This window comes from Culex pipiens, chromosome 1 (assembly GCF_016801865.2).
Source record: "Culex pipiens pallens isolate TS chromosome 1, TS_CPP_V2, whole genome shotgun sequence".
Classification (NCBI taxonomy): Eukaryota; Metazoa; Arthropoda; class Insecta; order Diptera; family Culicidae; genus Culex; species Culex pipiens.
The window spans coordinates 98,120,152-98,138,142 of NC_068937.1; the positions used below are offsets into that span (position 1 = coordinate 98,120,152).

The following is a 17,991-nucleotide window of genomic DNA, read 5'->3' on the forward strand; positions in this document are numbered from 1 at the left end:
ACTCTCTTAGGTCAAAAGTTAGGGAATTTCATGGACTATAAGCCTACGGTATTAACTTTTTGGCCAATCGCAGTTTTTCTCATAGTTTTACAATTTTTCTAGAACAAACATTTTACAACGTTAGTTTTTGCCCTGTAGGCCTCCATAGCGGCACTTTTTGGTCTCAATTTTGACATATTCGGAATCCTCAGAAAATTTTACATTAGATTGAGGTGTTGGAATTTTGAATTTGATTGGAAAAAATGCCATTTAGAATTAATTAAAATATTATTTAGCATTTTGTCGGATTAGGGGTAAAACAAGTTTTCGCCTACTTGATACAGCATTTGACGTATTGATCATAGGGTAAATAAGATCTATTTCTTTTTTCAAAAATGTTTTATTTAATTATTTTTTAAATCAAAATTACAACTCCAATACTTCTAACTTACGTGAAATTGTCCGAGGATTCCGAATATGAAAAAATAAAAGTGCCGTCGTCATGGCCTACAGGGCAAAAACTAACGTTGTAAAATATTTGTTCTAGAAGAATCGTAAAACTATGAGAAAAACTGAGATTGGCCAAAAAGTTAATACCGTAGGCTTATAGTCCATGAAATTCCCTAACTTTTGACCTACGGGAGTATGGGTGTTGGAGGCTGTTGCCAAAAGTTATTAAGGTTTTAAAAAAATCCATTTTTAACAGTAATTTGCAAAAGCTATGAGAAAAAGTCAAACCAATCCTGGATGTCTATAGCACATTTTGAAGGGCTTCAAAATACCTTTCGAATGCATCTAAGAGAGTTGGAATTGATGAAGTTTTACGGAAATGCGAGCAATTTTAAGATTTTTCATGTTTTTTGGACCTCAAACTTCAATGCCCGTTTTACCCCACTTCCCTTTGTCGTAGAGGGCTCATATTTGGCATGAGTTCATCTCATGTATAGACAAACAAACCCTGAAAGTTTCATCCAAATCGGAGCACCTCGATACGACCTGTTTCACATCGGTGAAAAACTCGCTCTTAAAGGTATTGGGTTTCTTTTCGACCCCAAACTTTAAAAAATCGTCAAAAATCCAGTTTTTGACCGATTCCGGTTCTTTTCGTCACAAATGAAAGCTTAGAACGTCCCTTTTCCGAAACCGACCTGGGAAACCGGATTTGGTCACTGTGGCCACCGGGAATCGGCTACAACCGAAAAAAGACCTTTTTGAGACCCCAACTTTGACGACCTATATCTCCGGCAAATTTCAACCAATCAAGATGCTCCGGGTTGCATTCGACAGGTATTTACCTGTACTTTGACCACAAATATTAATATCAGGGCCAAGTGACCTACCGGTTCCGGAAATTCGGAACATCCGAAAAGTTCATGTCAAGGGGTTTCCAGCATCAAGGATTACTGACCAGTTTTAATGGAATTACCAGGATTAATGGTAATATACCACGAATTACTTCGATTTCCCAAAATTACTTGGGATCACCAGAAACCACGCAGATTTGCAAAATTTATAAAAATAACTTGGAATTACTGCCTAGTGTCCAGCATATTGAAAAAAGTCTTTGGAATTGGATCGACCGACAGCTGTCAAACGCACAAAACCACGTGCTTGGCAATAGTTCGTCCATCCCGGGAATTCCCGGCACAAAATTCCCGGGATTGTTTCAAAAACCGGGATTTCCCGAATCCCGAGATTTTTTTATATTTTGTACGGGGAATTCTCGGAATCAAACAAAAATCTTATTTTAGCCTGGAAATTACATTAGCATTACAATTTATAAGTTTAAACTTTTCTAAAAGACTTCTGAAACCAATTTTTTAAGCTATTTTAGTCTTGTCATATAGAAATAAATTAAAAATTAATATTTATAAGATACTTATTTAATTTGAATTAGAAATGTGGTGCATATAAAATTCAAAGCACAACAGAGAACAACAAAAATTTGTTTAGGCTATCTAAAAACTGCTATCCTTGTTTAGATTGATATTAATAGTATTGAGTTAATTCTTTAACATTAAAGTTTGAAAAACATAACAAATATAAAGAAAACATAGATTTTATGACTTTTTCAAAAACTTCCCGAGAATAAATAGTTTTCCCGTTTTCCGGGAAACGCAAATCCGGGATAATTGGACATCCTACTTGGAAATCATCGAGAAAATTGGGTAAATATCAACATCAGTTTGACAACTGATTTTGGCGTTTGAGTGCATTTGAAATTCAAGGCACAACAAAGAACAAAAAAAAAATCTTTAAGGCTATCTAAAAACTGCTATCCTTGTTTAGATTGATATTAATTGTATTGAGCTAATAGTGTGATTTCAAAGCATGATAAACATAACAAATATAAAGAAAACATTGATTTACCGACGTTTTCAAAAATTTCCCTGGAATAAAAAATATATTTTTTCCGTTTTCCGGGAAACTCCAATTACTGAGTAACTATGGAATTACACGAGTTACTACGGAATTACTAGGTAGTTCTAGAATTACAGGAATTACTGCAGAATTGCGGAGCTATACTGGAATTACTGAATTACTTACTCAAAATCCGAATGATCCCGTACTAGCTATGTATAACTTTGGTTTCTTACATGAAAATTAATAGGCAATAAATAGAATCATAGAAGGTTTATCGAAATTATCTTTATAACAGTTTTTTTTTATTATTTTATTATTTTCTGAAGTATGTTTTCACCAAAAAGAATCATGAAATTACCAGAATTACTGGGATTATTAGGAATTACCAAGATTACTCTGGAATTACTCAGTAAATCCGGAATTTCAGAATTACTTGCTCAAGTTCCAAGTAATTCCGGATTAGTGACCAGTCTGAAACGATGTTGGAAACCCCTTGGTTCATGTTTTACTGTTTTTCACGTATATGTGATACCAATACTCTCATGATAGTTGAAATTGATCGATAAAACTTACTAAAAACACAATACACGATTGCCAGAACCACTCTGGCTGGAGTGATAGTGGCCACTTCCGGGTAACCTGACACCAGTTCCCGGGTACCCGATGAACGCCCAACTTGATTTTTTTTTGTTGAAAACCCATCATGTTGCATATCAAACTTCATGGTAATGTCGTTGTTTGCTGAGCCATCATGGCCAATCTGGAACCGGTTACCGGTGGCCCCTTGGGGACACTCCCGGAATATGAGAGAAACCCTATCATCCGATATATCAAACTTCATGAAATTGAAAGATGTGTCAATATACGATCATGTCGTTGTTCCGGAACCGGCAGGTCACCTGGCCCTGATATTAATATTTGTGGTCAAAGTACAGGTAAATACCTGTTTAATGCAACCCGGAGCATCCTGATTGGTTAAAATTTGCCGGAGATACAGGTCGTCAAAGTTGGGGTCTCAAAAAGGTCTTTTTTCGGTTGTAGCCGATTCCCGGTGGCCCAAGTGACCAAATCCGGGTTTCCAGGTCGGTTTCGGAAAGGGGACGTTCTAAGCTTTCATTTGTGACCAAAAGAACCGGATTTTTGACGATTTTTTTAATGTTTGGGGTCGAAAAGGACCCCAATACCTTATGTGTAATATTTTTTTAATACCAAGGGAAGGCTAATTTAGATTTTTTTTTGTCTTAATGCAACCATAACTTGCATTTCCTAGTTTTACAAATTTGTCACTCTCTCCTGTTCGGAGAAGGCCATTTTCGCCTGCGAGGGTGGCTGCACAACACGGCAGCCAGCCATCCAGAAGCAGGAAAAGCACACACCAACGCACAAACCCACCCACACATCCAATACACACACTTTCACACAGCCCCTGTGTGCGAAAAATCGATCAGGCAAATCATATCGGCTTTCCCTTGCCTCTTCACATTGTCCCACAATGAATGTATCCTATTTTTCCTTTTCTTTTTTTTCGATTTTTTCTGCTGCTATGTATATTTCAAGAAGCTTTCGAGTGTGGATCGAAGCAAAAAAAAATGAGGACGCTCCAGGATTATGTCACCAGACATTAATTTCACGAATAACCCCATCCTGGATGCTGAATTTCCTGCATTCGTGGTGCAGAAGAATAGTTTGAAAACGCTTTTACTGCTAATAAAGTGTACACTTTATCTTGATGCTCACTTTTCGCTTCTGCGTCTGCCACTTTTCCAGTGCTTTTTTGCCAAAAGGAGGGAAAACGACTCACTTCACTTCACTCCATTTCCACTGGCAACTTTTTAATTAGGTTCCGGAACATGTCCCCGTCGTCGGGGTAGAAAAACTCACTTATCACAGACTTCAATTTCCTGGGTTTTTCCTTTTTTTCTCGCGGTGAGAAAATTGACAACACACAGAGCTTTCCACTTTTTTCCTCCTTTTTGAGCAGCTGACCTTCCGGAATTCCTTAAACAATCGTCCGGATTACCCAGAACATTCAAAAAGCACTTCACAGAGCACTTCCTTCCCTGTCGGAGTGGCAGCCACTCTTCAGACATTGGCCATGATCCGCCATGGAACCTGCCAGCCAGGTGACACTTCTTGCTCTTGACCCAGAGTCCTCAATTTTGCTGTCCTGAAGATAGGGGGGGTACTGCCCTTAGTTAGGAGCTGGTTGGGCACTTGTGTCGCGAATGGGGTCTCTCTCGTCACTGACACGGCACCTTTTGGCCACGGTGTCAGGTCGGCCATCGATACACCGATGTAGCGAATTTGGCGCGCCGGCGCGGAAAGGGGCGCTCTCTTCGAGATATATTCTCTGTTTGGGAAGTTTTTTTTGAGGATTTTATTTTGATTTTATCTTTTTTAGTTAGTGTGAATTTCCCTTCCAAGATTCTCTCTGTTTACGTTTTGGCTAGCCGCCATCAATGGTTGTGGTGGAGTAAATTGCGAGCGGAGCTTTTCATTCATAAAATGTCGAGCTTTAATGTAAAGAGAGCGGTGGAGACGCATCGCAGATTGTTATGATTTTTCTTGATGATTTGGATCTTGGATGAGCTTTTGAAGATTGCTGAACAATACAAATCTAGTCACTGTTTCAGGTTAATGCTTAGTATTTTATCAATTTTATCGAAAGTCTGGAAAAATACACAAATCACAGCAATTTTGTGTTGTACTAAAATCAGTTTCGAGCCACCCGGGCAGATGGAACAAAAAAACGGAGGTTATTTCAATAACAAGTCCTTTTAAAATATCTGTTTTTTTATCAGAAAATTTTGACCACCAGTAAAGAGAAGAAAAAATAATAACATCCTCAAAACTTAGTCTAAATTTTTTTTATTGAACAGATATTATGAGAGAAAGACTAAGACTAAGACAATCAAAAATCAAGTTAAGGCACATGAAACATTATTCAATAAATGATCGCATTACTCATGTCATATTCCAACTTAAAAAAAATAAATAATCAGGAGTCATAACAAAATATTTATTGCTGAATTTTACTTTACTTTAAGTATAGGAGAATTTTGATCAATTTTCCATAGCCCAACTTGTTATTATTTTTTTGTAAAATATGGCCAGAACTATGGGACATGTTTTGTACTAAAACTAATATTAAAAAAATTAAAGTCCATTTTTTCAATTGTTGATCATGTCATAGTGTTATAGCCATAGATCATGGATACCACATGGCTTAGCAAAAAGTGCATGTCTGTAAATTTAACAAAAAATAACGATCATGGAAAAACATTCGAAAAGACATTTTTGCAATTCCGCTGTAAAACTGTCAACTTTTCCTGTCCTTCTGGATAAATGAAACGGCTTACTTTTCCCTACCAAAAATAACAGATTGTAAAGTTAATACCTTTCAAAACCAGTGCTGAAAAGTTGAATTTTTCAACACTAGTATCGAAAAGTAAAATTTTCAATATTTTTCTTGTTTTGAACGGTGAATTTACTAAACACATGAATGTTTGACATAAAATTCCATTCAAGAAGCGTTTTTCGGAATTACAAAAAAATTGTAGGGAACTCGTTGCAAAACTCGGTAAACCTCGTTGGATAAATGTACGACTCGTGCTGAAAAAATCTTCTTTTTGCAACTTGTTGCATAAACTGATATTTTATGTATTTGGAGACTTCTAAAATAAGTTCCGCTCGATATTTTTACTTTAAGGAAATTTCAAAAAAAAAAAAAAACTGTGCACCTCGTAAAAAGTCTGGCACAAGCTCAAATATCTGTGAAACACAGACAATTCTCGGCATCTGGCATCCCTGGGTTGTATTGCCGCAAGGCTGGGAGATATAAAAAATTAACCTTGTATTAAACAGTCAACAAAATCGGACGGATCCGTGTACGTACCGGTTGTTGCGTGTGAAACGGAATACGTAAACGATTCGAATTGAATTCCGTTTCAGAATTCCGGTAGAGTTGACTGGGTTAGGGCACAGTTTCACGAATATCGAAGAGTGGACAATTGCTCACGAGGGGGGGGGGGGGTTGAGATTTCCAAAAAAGTGTCCACGTGGTTTGTGGATGGTCCCTAACGTATTTTTTCCCATTTTTAAAGTTTTATCGTGTTCAGTAAGTCGTTTTAGTAACTTTTCCTCTACGAAAACTTGAACTTCTGATGTTTAAGAGTGTTTATAGTAAATATCCCGGGAATTCCCGGGATCTCGCAACATTTTTTTAAACAGTCATAAAATCTTTGTTTTCATTATATTTGTTATGTTTTTCAAGTTTAAAATTCATAGAATTAGCTTCATAATATTAATTGGTGATAACCTACACTTAAATTTAACCAAAGATGACAGTTTTAAAATAGATTAAAAGAAATTAAACATACTTTTTTTTGTTCTTTGTTGCGCTTTGGATTTAAAATGACTATAATTTTAATTCCAGTGTGATTAAAATTAAATAAGTCTTTTATAAATATATTTAATAAAGATTGAAAAATTTCTTTGGAAACGTAAAAAAAAACAAGAGGCGACAACAAATTAAATTATCCCAGTCAATGTAAAATTTTAGATAAGATTAGAATTTCATGTTAATAAATACTATTGAAATAGGGACTACAGTCTGAAGATTTTAGAGCAATAAATTTGGAAATCGGTGTACTAATTGTTTTGGTCTTTTCCTGTTTTAACCGAAATCATTGCCGGTGTTTGATGGAAAATAATTTTAAAAAAAAATTCCCAGCCTTTTAACAATATACAAAATTAAATAGAAAATAATTAAAGCGCTAGGCATCGGATCTGTAAACTTAATTTTTTACAATTTTCCCTAATAAGCCAAATTAATGCTGATGATGCCGCAGACTAAAATTGGTTTTTTTTTCAATTTCGGGAATTCCCGCGACAAATTATAAAAAATCCCGGAATTCGAAAATTCCCGGTTTTGGAAAAATCCTGGGAATTTTTTTTCCCGGAATTCCCGGAATGGACACTCGATATTTAATCATTAATTCATCTTCGGTACTCGTCATACAAACTACAACTCGTATCCTGTTTCTAGTCCTTGTTATAATAATATTTATTTATGAAGGAGAACATATCCTATAATTTTGATAAACAAAGTAATTTTTTCGTCAAAATAATTCAACTTAATGAAAAAATATGAAAATTGAGCAATTTATGTATTCTGTTCATTATCTTCATTAGGGTGACAAAAAATATATTTTAAGGAACACCTCCTGTTTCGACTCCTAAGACAACATTGAACACGTTTGTCAATTTTGAGCCAAATCATTTAAGGTTTAGGAATCACTATAAAACGTTATAGTAGGTGAAAAAAATCTTTTCAAACATTAATAACTTTTCAGGATCAACTCGGATCGCTTTGCACTCTTCGACAGTACTGTAGAGCGTTGAATTTTACAACTTTGTTTTGAATTTTACGTTAGAATCTCAATCATGACAAAATTTGCAAACAATAAGTAAACATTGCAAATGCCGCCGTTGGCTCCAAATTGGTACAAATGCTTTATTTTACCTAATTAATCGTGCCAGAGTCTGGGGCTTCTTTAGCCGAAATAACGGCCTTTTTTAGCCTGCGTCGAAAAACCTAGAATTTTATTTCAAAATTCCTTTCTTGGAATCCTATCTGTTAATGAAACTCCACCATTTTTGGAAATATTTTATCTGATTCCTCGGATAATTTTACATAACAACAGTCAGTTTGTCCCGCGATGTGTTAAAGTCCAAGTTTTTATCAGTGTTAAGACGAATGTTCTAGTTTTAGTCTTAGTTTTAAGTTCATTTGGGCAATAAGTGCCTGTTGAGAAATAAACAAACCGTTACTATATTAGTTTTCGTCCAAAATAACTAAAATCTGTTGAAATGACGCGGAGTTATGACTTTTTTAAAAATGTGATTTTTTGCGAAAATCGACGAATATTATTTTTTTTTGGACAACCCTAATGCAGCGTAGGCCACCCTCATAGCCAAACAAGAAATACGGGTCGACCAAGGAATCGTCGGACCAATTTTCGTGCTATTTTCGTGGGGAATTGCCGTATAGCCCAGTCACGGCGTTCTAGCAGGATTCTAGCAGAGTTCTCACAGAGCCGCATATTCTTACAGCATTCTAGAAGAAATGTTCCACCAGTCTAGCATGGTTCTGGCAGAATCAGCTCTGCTAGAATATTTCGTGACTGGGAGTAAACAACAAAACAAAAGTAAGCAACTTACAAATAAAGTGAAATTTCCTAAGGATTCCGAACATGCCAAAAATGAGACCAAAAAGTGCCGCTATGAGGCCTACAGGGCAAAAGTTAACGGTGGGAAATGTTTGTTTTAAAAAAAATTAAAACTATGAGAAAAACTGCGATTGGCTAAAGTCAATACCGTAGGCTAATAGTTCATGAAATTCCCTAACTTTTGACCTATGGGAGTGCTACAAAAGACCTTTCGAATGCACTGAAGAGAAATAGAATTGATCAAATTTTACGGAAATGCGAACAACTTGAAGATTTTTTATGTTTTTTGGACCTCAATTCCCGTTTTACCCCACTTCCCTTTTTCGTAGAGGCATGAGTTCATCTCAATGTATAGACAAACAAACGCTGAAAGTTTCATCCAAATCGCAGCACCTCGATACGACCTGTTACACACTGGTGAAAAATTCCCTCTTAACAGCGATGTTATCAAAGGCTTGTGATATGTTTCAAATGCAACAACTCTAACATAATTTATTAGTATGTAAATTTTATTGAAATTGATATTCACTTTTAAACCGAGCGCTCCACCCTCTTTCGTAAGTAGCGCGCCATTCGTACCGTACTCCACGTTTTACAATCAAATAACGCATCATCGTCGGAAGAGTATCTCTCCAAGCAAAGAGTATAAGTAATTAATAGTACATATTTTTTAGAGAGGGTTGCAGTTGGTATCATGTAAGAGTATTGTTTGTAACAGTAGCAAAGGGGGCAGGGGTGGCGAGTAACTGTTTTAAACTTTTGGGGGATCTTTTTTCGTTCTTCACTGTAGGGAGGTGGTAAAATTGAACTGTTTTGTGTTTCTTCGTTCTGATTAAAAGTTGATGCAAGATTAACCAGGAAGCGTTTCAAAATCTATTAGCTCGTTTTTTTTTTGTTGATGTTGCTGTCAATTGGATGATTTCAAAAGCGTTTTGTATATATTTTTGAATCTCTTTCTTGTTTTAGTTAAAATTGCTGCTTCTAACAACTCTGACTAGGCAAAGGCTGTAACAAGTGAACGGTTTCGTAATTGCTTTGTGCTTTTGGTGTTTGTGTATGTTTTAAGTCAATCTTTTTCAAACTTGGAGTGGGATTTTGTGCTGAATGCGATTTTTGATATATGTTTAAAAGCGGGGATTTTTGATATATGTATTGTGAGGGAAAAATTGGACAATATCTAAGCTGTTTGCTGTACAAAATTGAGAAACTTTTTTGTTAAGGAAAAGTTCCTGCAATAAAAATAAAACTAATGAATTTCAATAAATAGTTACGATCAATGTTTATGCGATTATGTTGGTTTTGAAATTTGTAACTGCTATCAAAAATATATGCATCGGATTGTATTTATTTCTGTACTTTTCTTTCTTGTATATATTCCTAATTTAAAACTCTGACGGCAACGCGATCAATGTTAGTTTCGGTAGTAAATCTTAGGCTATCACTTTCAGCAAAATATCTGCCAGAATTAGCAGGAAAAACGTGCATCTTTAATAATTTTTTTTGTTTATATTAAATTTATCGAGATATTTTGCAACCTCACTTTCTGGCAGGACACTAGGACAGTGAAAGAGAACTTTGTTTTATTTGCCGGACTAATTTGAGTCCTTAAATCTTCAAATATGGTGATGATTTGTGTGCTCTTGGTGGAAGTGCTTGTGATTTGATTTTTTTTTCAGTTTGTTTTGCAAGTAAAAATTACTACCTCTGGTGACTAGAACTCGTTACCGAGTAACAACTTTCAGCTTTTCTTTTTATTTTAACCAAATCTTTGGCCTACAGTTTGAAAATGGTATTTTGCGATTTCTATTCATAAATTTAAGGTTATATTGTTATGCATTTGTATCAACTATTTCTTTCTTCTTTTGTGACGATTGTTTCTTTGTTGTTGTTTTTTTCTGCCATTATTTTGGTCAGATAACAAAATTGCGACTTATTTTTTTGCTTGTAAATTTGGAAATCACTTTTATTTCATCAAAATTTAGATTTGTGCCGATTCTTTGGGAAAAATTTATCACATTTTTGCCGACATTAATTATTTCAAGATTGTACGCTTTGCTCAAATTGCTAGCAATAATGACTAGAAAATAAGTGTTCTCCCCTTCTCAGCGAGCCTAAATCCCCATTTTTTTCATATCATTGTTTTTATTCCATTCTCTTACTGACTAAATGTAGTGGGGAAAATTAATACTGATCACTTATTTTCCACCGCGCGAGCTTTGGACTCGCCTTTTTTAGCCTAAATATAGCACTAGTTTTGATGAAAGTTTTGTGAATTCAGTGTCACTATTTTTTTAAAGTTCGGAACTAAAATTACTCAACAAGTTTTGCTTAAACTATTTTCGGAAATATAGGTTAGCGAGAAACGAGCAGAAACCAAACTAAATTATTTATATTTATTGTTAGCGAAAATAAATCTTAGAAACATTTTTTTTTTTATTTTGTGCATAAAATATTCGATAAAAATTAAGCGGCAAATTTTGACCAAGAAAGAATTTGTTTTACTTTTTTTATGGATGAACATTGTCATATCTTTCAATTTTATGCAGTTTGAGATGTCGCATGAATGAGTTTCTCGACTATTTCGGAAGTGTCCACCAGCGGCCACTGGAAAGCGATTCCGGAGTGGCCAAAACGGGTCAGAGAACATCGGCATGTCCATAAACCATCATATCGTTCAATTTCATGAAGGTTGATATGTCGCATGACAGGGATTCGTCCAAATTCAGAAAGTGTCCCCAAGCGGCCACCGGTAACCGGTTCCGGAGTGACCAGGAAGAGTCAGACCACAGATTCACATACCATTCATTTTTATGAAGTTTGTCAAGCAACATGATAGGGTTTCAGCAAAATAGGCTAGTTGGCCGTTCTTCGGGTACCCGGAGACCGGTTCCAGGTTGACCGGAACTGACCAATAAGAATCCACAGTGGTTCTGGCAATCGTGTTTTGTGTTTTTAACACATCTACGCTCGGGGTTTACAGGTAGTTTTTTATTTTCAAATCCTTGGATGGATGGATTGGATGCTTCCGGTTGCAAAAATATGGTCCAGGTTTACCGGAGATGTTTCAGATTGCGAGGAAAAAAACTACTTTTGACATGAAACAATGCCTACATTTATCATATTACTATTACTTATATATGCCTAATAACTTAGTTCAGTACAGTTACTTAATATGGCCAAGGCCTCCGAGGATCCTGGAACCGGTTCCAAGTGGCCATCTGATGATCCAATGTTGGTGCATTGGTGCAATCGTCAAATATGTCGAGCGACATGCAAAACACTTGTAATAGGGTTTATAAATTCGGTGAAGATATCAAAAACTCAGTTTTCGATCATTTGGCCACTTTGGATTCACCGGAACGAATCCGGAAGTCCAGTCCCAGCCGAGGATTTTTGTAAAGTGTGCAAATATGACAAGTGGCATGTCAAAATAATAGTTATAGGGTTTATATATTCTGTAAAGAGTGTTAGAAACTTAGTCATAAGGTTTTGTGGATCACGTTTAAAAAAGGAAAACTTTGTTTTTGGGACTTTGCGGAGCCTGTAGACCTCACGCGAACATTTTAAACTTCAACTTTTTTACGGAAATTGTCATAACTCTGTAAAGAAAACAGAGCCCCACTTTTTGTATTAGGTCCTGTAGAAATGTTTTGCAAAGTTAACAAGACCTTAACTGATCTGATTGTTTAAATAGTTTCTTCAAAAAGCCCAAAAAACTTGCGAAAATATCGGCCCTTCTTTGTAATTTTACGTAATGTTTCTTTGAATTTTATATGCCAATTGTTTGAATATCAAAAAACGATTTTCATCCACATTTCATCGAATACTTTATACACACAATTTTTGCATGCACAACACCTAAAGAAAACCAAAAAACAAAACAAAAATAAATATCCAAAAAACAAAGCACCACATTCAATCCCCCGGCACGGACAACCCTCCCCTTAGTACAACCAATTCGACCTCTGATCTCGCTCCCTCGACGACTTGACCATCCCGCCGACAGGCGGCTTCTTCTTCATCGGCGACAACCGCGTCCGATCGATCATCCTCAGCTCGGACCGCATCCCAGCACCGGACGCCGCCGTCGACAGACTCGTTCTCGCAGCCATCCGCGGTTCGCTCGGACCTTTGTAGTACGGATCGAGCCGGATGAGTTCCTTGTTGGCGCCGCCCGGGGCCATGCAGGGGAGTGCTTTGAGGAAGCCGTGGGCGCCTACGGGGATGGGCGGGGCTGGCGGGATGCTCGACGAGAGTCCGCTGTACAGGAAGGGCATCGCCTGGGTGAGGTTGGTATGCAGGGTTAGGACGGACTCGACGTCCGTTTCGCCCGCCTGCATGAGGAACTCGTCGAAGAGCTTGATCGGGACCATGCCGACCATGTCGAACGTGTCGACGAATGCTTCCGTTTCCTTGTTGTAGAGATGGAGGTAGTCGCCGAGCTGTTTGGCGACCATGGCGCCGCGGTCCTTGCCGAGGGCTTTGTTGCCGAAGTTGCGGAAGAAGAACGGGGTCTTCATGTGGGCTCCGACGCGGTACAGGAACTTCATGACGAGTTCCTCGTGGCTGTGCTTGGGCTCGGACGAGAGTCGCTTGAGGATGTATTCTAGGTAGAGGCCGAAGGCGCGTCGAGCTTGGAGGATGCTCAGTTCGTGGCCGTTTTCGATGAGCTTCCGGATTTGCAGGCGGAGACGTTTGGCTTCGTCGACGCACTTGGGCGCGGTGTGTTTGGGGCCGATCGTGATGGGCAGTGAGCTTTCGAGGGCACGTTCGTACTTTTGGATGCGGTGAACGATCCGGTTCTCCGTCTCGCTACCCGCCGGGAATAGCTGCGAGTGCAGCATCTGATTGTAGTTGTGCGGGATGACCATCAGGTAGGTTCCGCTGCCGGCGGACGTGATGGCCGACGTGGGGATTCCGGTGATCGGGTCCAGGATGGAAGCGTACCGAGCCATGCTATCGCTTGTGGGGAAGATCCGTACGAAACCACCGCGGCGTTCGTACTGGGATCGTGCGAAGCGTACGATCTTCAACTCTTCCGCCGTCAACGCACTCAACGTCGTCTGGAGCTTCTTCGTCGGTTCCCCAGGTTGTCCCTCCTTCTTACCTCCAGAACTGTGCACAAAGTCCGCCGAATTCACTCTCCTGTAAGGCGTCGACAGATTCCGAATCTTCTGTCCCTTACTATCGTAACAAGCCTTCTGCAGCGGACTAATCGCCGGAATTCCGACCATCGTGAGCAAGTCCGTCAACAGACATGCCTTCACCTTCGTATCCAGCGGCGTATCACAACCCAGCGACGGCGACAGATTAATCTCCAACAGCCACGGCTTCAACGTATCGTCAATCAAAATATCAAACCCATACAACTCAAAACAATTCCCCACGTGCGGAACAAACATTCGACAGGCCGATACGATCGGTTGCGTGCACGAAAAGATCGCCTTAATAATCAGATCCTCAATGTTCAACATCAACTGCTCCGTATTACAACCCTGACTCCTCAAATGCCGCAACAACGCACTCAACGTCCACTTGTGACCCACGTCCTCGTCCCCCGCATTGTTCGACTTGATATAGTCCGTGTGATACTTGTTGATACTGTAGTTGCACAAGTGCATGCACGGATTCCACAAATTCTCCGCCGTACGATCATACTTTACCGTCGCCAACCTTACCAGTCCCTCCTCGTACATGTAGATGATCAGCGGATCAAACGACGTCACCGCCACGTACAACCGAATATCACACTTGTGCCCATCAATGCACAGCGGATCCGTAATGTACTTGGCCACCACGACCTGCTCGTACGACGCGATTTGATCCGGCTAAAAAAAAGAAACCGCTCAATCATAACCTCAAAAAACTTAAAATTTCTACACCCACCGAATTCACGATGAATATCCCACGGCCCCGGCTCGACGCCACCGGCTTCACAATCCACGGCCCGCGGCACTTGTTGTGCGCCGCGATCAGCTCCTTGTAGTCCTGGGGCAGCAGAAACGACTGCGGCACGATGTCAAAGTGCTTGTGGCCGCGCAGGTGCTGCATACGCTCGATGTTCTTGTACAGGCGGTCCTTGCGCGTCAGCTCGTAGGATCTGTGGAGAGGGGAAGAAAGAAAAAAAGCATGGTTTTCTGAATTAGCGGGAATTTTTGAATATTACTAACTACATCCCCAATAGAAGGCTGAGAGGACAACTCTACCAAATTGAAATGAGAGTATAGTGCGCATTGGCTTGCAAATATTCCTCTCGCACGTCTACTAACAAAAACCAATTACTGTGATCATTTGTTCATCGAAACAGGTTAAGTTAAGGGCGATAACACAACTTGAAGTTGATGACAGTAAACGCTTCAGTTTCCTTAAGGTACGATAGATTTGGACTATCTGAATACGCTCTAATCGACAGAATTTAATTTTAGTGAATTTCCTGCCAATAAATAAAATTGTAAATTTATCCTAAATTGTTACGTCTTATTGTGAAGTTACCATAGAAATATGTTCATTAAAAGGTGCGAAACTTTGTATAATTTTTAGAAGTTTTTTTTAAAATAAAATTGTCAACTAGGCATACACAGCAAAAAAAAGTTGAATTTTAGAATGTTGAAAATTTGGTAGGTTGAATATTTCCTCTTTTTTGAGTAATATTGCCTAAAAATGTGTAAAAATGTGAACCTGATAAATTTTCACCAGAAACTGATGAAAATTCACCATTTTGTAATTTAATATTACACTTTTTTTTACACAAAATCTCTCACCATTTCCTGATGCATATTACCATCATTTTTTTATCTGTGTAGTATAAGGCTTTCTAGGCCCAGTGAAAAAAAATATAATTTAACCCAAAAATGATGAACTTCTCGTCACAGTGTCCTGATGCAAACAATGATAGAGCTAGAGCTGTCACAGCCCTGCGAAGTATGTTGGGCGGTCAGTAAAAAAAAACAGCTGGGAGTCGCATGACAAAAAACTTTTGCTAGAAAGAGATGGGAAATCTGATGCAAACAAACGTCCAGCTGCCATGTAAACATACTTTGAATGTGTTAGTAAATTTCTGACTAGAAAGCCTTATAGTGTTGGGATTCGAGTGAGAAGAAGGAAAGCTTTTCTCATTCGCGAGCGAGGGAGAGAACTTGTAGTCCTTTCCTCTCCTCGCTCGCGCTCGCCTTTTTTCTCGCGTTCTCGCTCTCGCCACGAGCGCTCGCGAGCGCCTCGTGCTAACCATTCGTTCCAACATAGCAAGTTGATGTTTTTCCAAAATGAAGAATTTTGATACCAATAATGACAGGTTTTGTTCTGATCAGATATTGGCCACTTCTGTTGTTCCCCGGGGGGCATTCAGAACCGGTTCCGGAGTGGCCAATAGCCACCAAATTATTTGAAGGACCTTTTCTGATATGATATCTTTCAAATTTGTTGCCCTTAACCATAGAAATTTGGGTTTCAGGTTGTATATTCAATTATTTTTTGTATTTTAGGTAGTTTATATACATTGAAAATTCTGTTTGAACCATAGGGGCAGGGGGGGCAGAATGGACCGCCTAAGGGAAATGCACCAAAAACCATAGAAAAACATGAAAACTTATGAATCCTGTGTAGTAGGCTTATGCTTTGGAATGTTCCCTTCAATGTTGTATACTTGGCTGATGAAAATATTTTACTTAAAACTATTTTTGAGCCACCTTAAAAAAAAAGTTTTTTCGACTAACTTTCCAGGGTGCGGGGCAGAATGGACCACCCTGCGGGGCAGAATGGGTCACCTTAGAAAACAAGCCATTTCTTCTAATACAACGTTGAAGGGTGATAAGAAGTTACTTGAGGGACCTTTCCATTATAGTTTCCATGTCATTCATTCATTTGTGGACCACCAATCAGTGAGGTACTCCTGGATACTAGCTCCTGAAAAGTGCTTAAAAAGTGCAAAAATGCCTCACGGCAAGAAAAAGAGGCGGTCCTCACCAGCAGGATCGGCAGATTTGAAAAAGTTAAAGAATGCCGAGGCGCTACCTGCAAAGCCAGGCAGTTTGAGTAAGGACGCTCAAAATTCGTCTGGAAACCAGTTCGCTACCCTCCCTGTGGACGTGAGCGAGAAAGAAGAAGTTGAACGACGGGAAAAGTTGCCGCCCATTTTTGTGAAAACATCGTCATCGGATTCGGTGCGAAAGTGGCTGACCGGGTTTATCAAATCTGGTGCTTTACGAGCTTCCATTCGCTTGTGTGCTGATGGACTCAAAATTCTGCTACCTACCAGAAAGGATTACAACTACGTTCGGGATTTCCTGAACAACACAAAGATTGAATACTACAGCCACGACGATCCAGGTAAACGCCCCATGAAACAGGTCCTCCGAGGCCTGTACGACATGGATGTGAGTGTGCTGAAAGAAGAGCTCAAAACTCTTAAGTTGAACGTGATCGAAGTCTTCAAGATGACGAGACACAACAAGGACATCAAGTATCGTGATCAACTGTACCTGGTTCATCTCGAGAAAGGATCGATAACGCCGTCTGAGCTGAAAGCAGTTCGGGCAATTTTCAACATCATTGTGACTTGGGAACGTTATCGTCCAGTGCACCGTGACGTGACACAATGTTCGAACTGTTTGCAGTTTGGACATGGTGGAAGGAACTGTTTCATCAAGAGTCGTTGTGCAACCTGCGGAGGTGAGCACAAAACTCAAGCTTGCGAAACAATCAACGAGAACATCGAAGCGAAATGCTTCAATTGCGGCGGCGACCATTCTACCAAGAATCGAAGCTGCCCAAAACGTGCTGAGTTTGTAAAAATTCGCCAGCAAGCGACGACGAGGCACCAACCAAATCGTCGCAAAACACCACCAGCATACACGGACGTGGATTTTCCTGCTTTGGCGTCACCTGGAGCGGGATCTGTTCGAGTGGTTCCAAATCTGCAGCCATTGCCGTTGAATCAGCGGCAAAGAGTTGCAGAGAATACAACACCTCCAGGCTTCAGTCAGCAACCGAGGGAAAACCAACCAACATCAACGGGCGAAGGCAGTAATGACCTGTTTTCACCACAAGAACTTTTGAACATTTTCATCGAGATGACAACAACACTGCGTGGTTGCAAAACTCGCCAGGAACAAGTAAGAACTCTTGGAGCATTCATCTTAAAATACAGTTCGTAGTTTACTCGTTCTAGTGATTTTGAATATTTCAATGGATCTATTTTTTTCTTAGTTTTAAGTTAGGATTAGTTGTTAAAGTGATTTTTTTTTTCTTTTTTACCCAAGTGTATTCAATTCAATGCAAATATGTAAAACAATTTGAAGTAAATAAAATAAATATGATCAGTTAATAATAAAACGAAAAATATAACAAAGATGAAGAGCATTAGGCCATACCACTTAGCATGTAAAAGAAATGTAATTATTATAAGAAAGTTCAATAAAGA

At 39.0% G+C, this 17,991-nt stretch overlaps 2 protein-coding genes across 4 annotated transcripts in view; both read right to left on the reverse strand.

Moving 5' to 3' along the window:
- LOC120423723 (uncharacterized) overlaps positions 1-4,588 on the reverse strand; it is a 60,813-nt gene extending 56,225 nt beyond the window's left edge. The window contains exon 1 of the mRNA XM_039587628.2: positions 4,081-4,588. The gene's annotated coding sequence lies outside the window, so the exon portion shown is untranslated. The remainder of the gene's footprint in view (positions 1-4,080) is intronic.
- A 4,475-nt stretch (positions 4,589-9,063) lies between these two features.
- LOC120423714 (tubulin polyglutamylase TTLL5) overlaps positions 9,064-17,991 on the reverse strand; it is a 106,020-nt gene continuing 97,092 nt past the window's right edge. For all 3 annotated transcript variants that reach the window (XM_039587621.2, XM_039587619.2, XM_039587618.2), the window contains 2 exons: positions 14,460-14,673; positions 9,064-14,401 (listed from right to left, as the gene is read on the reverse strand). In XM_039587621.2, coding sequence (XP_039443555.1) covers positions 12,518-14,401; positions 14,460-14,673 — 2,098 coding nt within the window. In that variant the 3' untranslated portion in view covers positions 9,064-12,517. The remainder of the gene's footprint in view (positions 14,402-14,459; positions 14,674-17,991) is intronic.